This window comes from Cornus florida, unplaced genomic scaffold (assembly GCF_030987335.1).
Source record: "Cornus florida cultivar Cherokee Brave unplaced genomic scaffold, ASM3098733v1 CherokeeBrave_3.0.0_Hap2_Chr04, whole genome shotgun sequence".
NCBI classification, from domain to species: domain Eukaryota; kingdom Viridiplantae; phylum Streptophyta; class Magnoliopsida; order Cornales; family Cornaceae; genus Cornus; species Cornus florida.
This window is the reverse complement of record NW_026775574.1, coordinates 4,758,263-4,767,024: the sequence shown is the minus strand read 5'-3', so window position 1 is coordinate 4,767,024 and position 8,762 is coordinate 4,758,263. Positions and strand designations below refer to the sequence as shown.

Below are 8,762 nucleotides of genomic sequence, written 5' to 3'. Positions count from 1 at the left end.
ACGAGAAAGAGTCAAGAGTTAGTTGGGATTGAAGGGGGTATATGGGATTTAGTTTGTGGTACAGATGATGTGGGGCCTGTCATATGGGGTAACAGTGCAGAGCAAACAAGGGGGAAGGAAGTATTTGAAACTAAATTCAAATTTTAATTTGAAACCTGCAATTCAGGAAAAGCTGTCAAGGTGACAGGTGGTGGCGCGTGGGGTACCAACATGGCATCTCCCTTCAGGTGCTGAGAATCACCAATAAAGATGGGGTTGTCCCTTGTTGCCATTGTTGTATCAACAGAGGGCGAAGAACGAATGAACATCATTTTCCTGATAGCTTCAAGCACCTCTTCTTTGGCTTTAAGGAGGATCTTAAGTTGTCCCTTGTTGCCATTGTTGTATCAACAGAGGGCGAAGAACGAATGAACATCATTTTCCTGATAGCTTCAAGCACCTCTTCTTTGGCTTTAAGGAGGATCTTAAGTTGAGCTACCTCTTTGATGAGGTTAAATTTGGACGCATCAAGGATGGCAACATCAAATCCATCCGGCAGATAATCCACTTCAGTGATGACTTTATGCCCTGGGTTGCGAGTGCTGTTGTTCTGCATCGAGGTTTTGATTCTGGACAAGTCTTTGTTAGTCGCATTTGTGTGTGTTTTAGGAGATGGAGAAGGGTATAGTGGCAGTGTTCTTATAACTGTTTTCTTGGGAATTGGATTCTGGTTCAGTGATGGCTTGGTTGCCACTCCTGATGCATGTAGTGGTCGAGTCTTGGGATTGGGTTGAGTGGGTAGGAATGGCGGTTTGAGATGATTTGGTATGGGATTGTGTTTGGAAGGTTGGAAAGGATGGGAGGAAAGCTTCATGGTGTTAAGGTAACTGTGATGCTCTTTATGCAAAAGTTGTTCACATGTATATATATCTCTGACCCTCCAGATTCTTGAGGTCTCGGAGTGTCAAAGTGCTCAGAGACTCACCTTTAATGTTCAGTTTTTACACGGTCAATGGTGGTGAATTCGAAATTAGACTTGGGTAAAATTTTAATGAGTCGTTGGTATGCAAAAACAGCTTGATGTGATTACTTGGATGTAGTATTTGGGTTTGATCATGCGGTCTTAATCTTAATGAGCGTAGAATTGAGTCCTGCGGAATTCATAAGAGAGGATCCTTGTCCAAAAATCTGTTTCAAGTGATCAGGAAACTTCACGTTTGATTTAATGCAAACATATATAATCTTTCTCAAAGTTGATTTGGCTGATAACCTACCCCCTTGGCTGATCACCCACCCCTTCCAACTGACATTTAAAACACCTTTTATGTCGATTTTCATATAGACACTCGAAAAGATTCAATAAAACTCTAGAATATATTTCATCTATTAGGCAGTCACATAAAAAATTCATATTGAATCACAAAAATTGAGTAATCTTTTATTTATATATATCTTTTATGTATGGAGTTATCTTTTATTTATATATATCTTTTATGTATGGCGAAAGGAAAAAAAAAAAAAAAAACATGTATATCTTTTTCTGAGAATACTGAGTTTATGAGATGGTATTAATTGGGTGCGCTTAACTCACTGTACACCGGGCTTATTCGAACCGTAAGTGCACAACAGGCGTCCGTGCATGTAAGGACAGAATTGTGTGAGAGGGGGCGATAGTGTAATTTTTTAATAATTTTAATGGGGCAGTTATGTAATTTTATAAGTATATATATCAAAATAAATAACATAGTATGATATATAACTAAAAGTAAAAAATTCAATAGGGGCAATTGCCCCACTAACTTGTACAAAGATCCACCCCTGCGTGCTTGCACAATACTTACCGTTCAGGTGAATCCATCCAATATCTATTCGCAAGTAGTATCCACTTATTTAACACACGTATCAGTATCAGAGCATTCAGAATACAAATTTCCATAGATTTTGAGTGTGTCACCCTAATGCCCGATCAATGATAATGATCATTTAAAAGAAAGTAAATTACTTGAATGTTTCCAAAACTTAAGAAGAAAGAAAACATACCATTAATAAAAGCACAGCAGCCATTTGAATTCCATACCCTTCAATCAAAATAAGTTATATATTCGCATGAAAAATCAGATACCCTCCAATCGAAATATACTTTCTGTGTGGTTGGTGAAGTAGACAGGAGTTGATGCCACTAATTTTGACAGCTCTTGGACCTTCCCCGCTGTATCAGTTTCCAGATCATAATAAAAGAATGAGAACTTACCTTCGTTATATCCAAATAAAATCTCTCCACCAATGCTACAAAACGGCACTATAGATCTCTTGCATGGACATGGCACCTTGAGAGTCTGTTTTTTCCAGAGCTGCTTGTCATAGTCTTCTAGTATCCAAATTTCGGTGACCCTAGAATTTATCAAAGCCAAACGTTCTCTCACTGGTATAACGAAAAAAGAATCGCTAGCTGCACCTTTAGGAAATGGCATGATTTTCAAGCTCTCCGGTCCAACTTCGAAAGCCAAGATCACACGTCTTTTTTCTAAACAATATATAGTACCTAAACAATATATAGTACCATTGATAAAACAAGCTCTTTTACTATCACCAACTGAGAATCTGTCTAATGGAATATAAACGGAGGAATCAGTATTATTATGATCAATATCTCTCCACTTGGAGGCGGCGCCGCCAAGGGTCAAAAGCTTGAACTGGGTTTTCCCTTCATCCTCATCATCATCCACAAAATCAAATTGAGTTATGTTAAGGACTTTGTGTTTCCCAGAAGCTCGATCAAACCCTAAAAGGTTGAAGGATGCTACTGTCAATTTATGGAATCCTCCTGGTATTTGAATTGCTACTGGCGGGAGTGGTTTGCGTTCCCTAGTGTTAGGGTTACAGTTACAGTTCTGAAAACAGACCAATCCCTTGACTGAATACAAAGGAAAATACAAGTCGGCGAGAATATTAGATGAAAGGCGAAGGGCCGAACCACCTTCTGGATCTGTGGAGTAGAATGTCCAATAATGGTATCCCAGTGTAGTCACGAAGAGCAGTTTGATACCGCCAGGCCGATTGATCGACCGATTATGGTGCGACTGACCGAAGAGTGGATCATCAATTATGGAGCGCCAGAGCTTGGAAACACACCTGAATCTCAGTAAGGTTTTCACTGGAAGTTCTTTCAGTATCTCGAAGATAATCTCTTGCGGAACTGAAACCCTAGTAGTCGTCGTCTTCTTCTTCTTCTTCATAATCGATCTGACTGACCTCGTCGTCTTCTTCTTCTTCATAATCGATCTGACTGACCACTTTGTTTTCCTTCCTTGACAATTGCGATTCCACGAGCGAAGCTAGGGTTTATACTAAACAGCGCAAGGGCCCCGAAAACGAAAAAGGGCCAAAACTGACCCAAATGGACGTGAAAGCAGTCCGAAGCCTAAGGGGAAAACAGGCCGAAGAGGCCCAACGCCTGACAAACAAGCCCAGCAACAGAGACGAAAGGAAATAATTTATTTATATATATTAAATATAAATAGCGTTAATGACTCATATTTACTATTTGGTAAAGTCAAAGCGTCATATTTTTTAAAAAATAAAAATATAGAAACACTGTTTACCTTCACAAATGTACCACTTTTTGTGCATGCAGGTACACTTTTTGTGCTGTACAAAAAAATGATACTTAATGCACAAAAAATGATACCTATGTACACAAAATATGATACCTATGTGAATAAAAGTGGTACTTCTGTCAAAACAAAAGTGATATCTATGTGCCTAAAAGTGGTACCTATGTGCCTAAAAGTGGTGCATCAATGAGAGTGAACAGTGTTTAGGGCTCTGACTTTTTTTTCAATTTCAGGATTTTTGATAAAAGACTAAACGGATTCGATTTGCTTTTTTTTTTTGGTATTTCGTAATTTTCAGCAATTAAGTTTTTGTACATAATATTCCGAGCAAGTTTGTTTTTGATCAATTTCTTTGCACAACTAATTTCTATATGTTTTTATAATTTCCTTTATACTATTAAGGTTTTTATTTATAATTACACTGTGAAACAAATCATTCATTCAATTGTTAATATACGTACGCTTATGTCAGCAGCTTAACAATATATAAAGGCACCATCAAGTATCTAACTATATATTCTTGAATAAAATTACCTTCTAATGAGAACAATTAAAGAGAGAACAAGAGCTAGTTATAACCAAAATGAATCACTTAATTAGACTTCTACACATGCCAATCAATCCAAATAAGCTTTCCACATGCTTGATGACTAAGAATTTTTTTTTTAATTTTGATAACTTGGTGATCATCCTCACTTTTTCACTTTCTCACTTTCCAGATCATAATCGAAGAATTTTGATGTGTCATATTGAAATAAAATCTTACCACCCGTGCTACGAACGGTAGCAATGGGTACCGCCTGTTTCAAGAAAAGTGGTATGTAGAGAATCTGCATATTCCAGAGTTGCTTGCCATAGTCTTCTAGTATCCAAATTTTGGTCAGCTCAAAATTTATCAAAGCCAGACATTCTCTTACATCTATTGCAAAACAAGAATCTGATGTGGCTCCTTGGGGAAATCGCATGATTTTCAAACTCTCAGGTCCAACTTCGAAAGCCAATATCAGATTGTTCAGATCGTCAAACGTACTTCCTAGACAATATATAGTTCCATTGATGCAACAGGCGCTTTCAGCAGCTGCGAATCTGTCAGGTGAAAAGAATCTATTTGCAAAGAATTGGTCTAATTGACGCTCTTGCGGGAGAGTACCATTAACAGAAGAATCAATATCAATATCTCTCCACGTGGAGGCTTCGCCACCATGGCTGCTTAGAGTCAAAACCTTGAACTGTGTATGGATTTCCTCCTCACCATCATCATTAAAATCGTCATCACATTCTTCCGGTGTACATATAGTTTCGCTTATGTTAAGTACTTTGTGTTTTCCACTAGAAGGATCAAACCCTAAAAGATTGAAGGATATAACTTTCAATGGATTGTGTCCTACTCGTATATCAATAGTTTTTGGACTGCTTATCGTTGTGCGTGGAACTTTTCTGCGTTCTCTGGTGCTAGGGTTCCATATGCAGTTCTGAAAACAGATCAAGCCGTTGACGGAATACAAAGGAAAACCCTAGTCTGTAGGGACGGGAACAGACAGAAGGTGAAGGGCTGGGCCGCCTTTTGGATCTGGGGAGTAGAGTTGCCAATTTTGATTTTTTTTTACTCACGAAGAGAAGGTTGATACCGTCAGGCCGAATGATGGACAGATTATGGTGCGACTGAACAAAGAGTGGATCGTCAATTATGGAGTGCCAGAGCTTGGAAACACACCTGAATCTCAGTAAGGTTTTCACAGGAAGTTCTTTCAGTATCTCCCGGATAATCTCTTGTGGAACTGAAAACCCATAATTTACCTTTCCCTTCTTCTTCATCTTCATCTTCTTCGTGGGTGGCTGCGCGTGTTTCATGATAATTGAAAACCCATAATTTACCTTTCCCTTCTTATTCTTCTTCATCTTCTTCGTGGGTGGCTGCGCGTTTTTCATGATAATTGTGATTCTGAACGCTACTCACACCTATGTATTCTAGGTATCTCTGTGTCGATATATTTATATATGTATACAGGCGTTAGGGCTAGGGTTTGTATTTGACGATTTTGATTCTCCTTGTGATTTTTGATTATAACCCCTTTCCTCCTCCCTCGATGCTTCACATATATTTCATATTACTTCTATGCTTGTAGTTTTCCAAAGCCCATGACCTTGTTGGTATGTCTAATATTAGGGGGCCCAGTTCTTATTATTATTATTATTATTATTATTATTATTATTATTATTAGGATTAGGATTAGGATTAAAATCACAAAATTTACTCTAATTTTAAAATCGTGCCTAAAAAACCTCATCAGAATTAAAAAATAGCTTGAACAAACAAAATTGATGAAGTTACCCTCAATGATGGTTTACTATGATAGTTCGCTATGACTTTTGATTATAACCCCTTTCTTCCCTCATTGAATATTTCATATTACTTCTATGCTTTGTAGTTTTCCGAAGCCCATGACCTTGTTGGTATGTCTAATATTTGGGCCCAGGTATTATTATTATTATTATTATTATTATTATTATTATTATTATTATTATTATTATTAGGATAAAAAACATAAAATCCACTCTAATTTTAAAATCGTGCATAAAATCTTATTAGAATTAAAAAATAGTTTGAACTAACAAAACTGAAGAATTACCCTCAAATTGTAACCAACCCGTCAAATGAGTTATAGCAAGGTCAAATTAAAAAGTATAATTATTATTTTTAAATTACAAAATAATACTGTGGGCATCTTTCAAAATAATAATAATAATAATTATACTGCGGGCAAGAAATGGATCATCAATCCATTGTAAGCTAGATAACAACTCATCTAACATTAAATAATATTATTATAAAGGATAATTTTTTAATTTTAAAATAATAATTATAGCTTTTGATTTAATGTTAAATAAAAAAGTCAAATAATTTGGCATTTCACAACCCATTTAACGGGTCAGTCATGGGTTTGAGGGTAGCGTCATTAGTTTTGTTAGTTCGAACACTTTTATAATTCTATTAGGTTTTACGCACAGTTTTAAAAGTAAAAGGAGCTTTATGATTTTAACCATTCTTCTTCTTCTTCTTCTTCTTCTTATTATTATTATTATTATTATTATTCATTTTTATTATATGATAAATGAATATAAATGTGGCTGAGGAGTGCTCATTTTTTTTTTTTTTTTTGGGAAGGTAAGTTGTATTGTATAGAAAAAGAACTTGTACAAGGTCAGAGCCAATGGCTAGCGACACTTAAGGCCCCAAATCCCAAATAGAGAAACCATTTATGGGAGAGCCATCCCACAATCTGAAACAGAGGAGTTTGCCAAGCATGTATGTTTATCTATTTTGGTGGTAGTGCCAGTATTTAAATTTAATTGGAAACTAGTCAATGGTATTTGGTATCAGCATAACTAATACTATCTCTATCCCATATTAGTAGTTCATTTCGAAAACTTTAACTCACTACTATTTTTTATTTTTAAGTTCTTTTGAGATCATTTTTAAACGTATTCCTTTTATATACTTATATATTATATATATTTCATATTAAATATTTACTTCGATAATTTTGACTCACAAAATTTATGAAATTGACATTTAATATGGCACGGACTTAGTTGTATAATAATCACGTCAGACAGCATCTAGGCTTTGCATTCCCCATCAGATGGAGAGGTATCTTCAACTGACAGTTTAGACTTGTAACCTCATGCAGGACGGAGCCAGTACATATAAGAACAGGGAGTATGTGCCCCTCTTACATTTTTTTCTTCCCTTATTTTAGATATATATTTTTTATAGAAAAATAATATTTTTTACAACAAAAACATAATACCGACACAAAAAACGACATCCACGGGTCACTATGCTATTAGTTTTCTTTAACGAAACTATCTCCCTACATTCTTAGTTTTTCCAGTAACGATGTGCCCGTGGCTCTCTCTCACTCCTCTGCTTCCTCTCTCTCTCTCTACATCCTTAAATTTTTAATTTTCTCAAACTTTCTCACATTCTTCCGAATCATGGACGGAGTCCCCAGTCGCGTGTCAATTTGGCCGGAAAACCTGTCTGCAGACCTATTGACTTTTTCAGTAAAAGCATACCGAGATCGAGATCAAAGAACTGCAATTTCGAGACATCGTCCCAGTGTCTCCGTTTCGGCGCCTTCGATCGTTATGTCGGAGTCAAATCTTGAATTGATTTTTGGATTTTATTTGTAGCCGTTGTAACAATTGTGTGGCATTTCTGATTTCAGTTTAGTGTTCTAATTAATCTTGGGGCTGAAAATGGTTGCTCTGATTGTCCTTTTTTTCCCCTGTTTTCCTCTTATTTTCGTCATTTTCTTGTGGATTTGGATTGTGTTTGGATTAGTAGAAAATTAGTTTACTTTCAATGAACTCGGTATGTTTTTGCTTTTTTTGGTTGATTGTGTTTGGATCCTTAGAAAATTGGTTTTCCCCTATTTTTGTTCTTTAAAAGCGTGGTTAATTTGCTCGCAGAAGAGGTGAAGCAGAATGACGCTTTGTCGTGTAGAAAACGAACAGGCTGCTCACTAGTAAGTTCATTCTCTCACCGATTCAGTCCGTGCTCTTGGGTTCAGTCCACTCCTTGTCATTTCGGATGCTGGTCTAGATGATTCGTCTTGTCATCGAAACACGTTGCTCCAATGTCCGATTGTCGTCTTATTCCTCAGTGCACATGTGAGATTCTGGGCCGTTAAAAGAAAATAAAAAAAGAAAATGATATTACAGACGACTTTTTATTTTAAAATTCAATTTAAATAAGTATCATTATTACTCTGGCTTGTTTTTGTAAAATAAGTCTCTTTTTCTTCCCTTATTATTCAGTTTTTCATTGTTCATTTCCGTATCTTTTTAATTTTCTATTTATGGTTGTATCATCTTTCTTTCTTCTTCTTCTTCTTCTTTTTTTTTTTTTTTTTCGAATTGATTTGTACAAAATCTACAACAAAAAATTACAATATTTTTTTTACAATTTTTCAATTCTTTGCGAAACAAATTTAAAATTCCTCTCCTTATTTTTGTTTCTGGGAGTCAGATAAATCATCAACTTTGATCATTATAGCAATTAAAAAATGTCTATCAAAATAATTGATATATATTAATAATCAAAGACAGAATATTTTATATATAGCAAGAGATACACAATCTAATTATATATATGAGATGTAA

At 35.7% G+C, this 8,762-nt stretch overlaps 2 protein-coding genes across 2 annotated transcripts; both read right to left on the bottom strand.

Annotated features, from left to right (window-relative positions):
* Positions 1-2,093: 2,093 nt before the first annotated feature.
* LOC132304641 (putative F-box protein At1g50870) lies at positions 2,094-3,254 on the bottom strand. Its single transcript, XM_059802385.1, has one exon. The coding sequence runs from the start codon at positions 3,252-3,254 to the stop codon at positions 2,094-2,096; it is 1,161 nt and encodes a 386-aa protein (XP_059658368.1).
* Positions 3,255-4,285: 1,031 nt separating this feature from the next.
* LOC132304640 (putative F-box protein At1g20657) lies at positions 4,286-5,522 on the bottom strand. The gene is made up of 2 exons (XM_059802384.1): positions 5,205-5,522; positions 4,286-5,065 (listed from the first exon to the last, which is right to left on the bottom strand). Exons 1-2 carry the CDS (start codon positions 5,520-5,522, stop codon positions 4,286-4,288), a joined length of 1,098 nt encoding a protein of 365 aa, XP_059658367.1.
* Between the last annotated feature and the right edge of the window lie 3,240 nt (positions 5,523-8,762).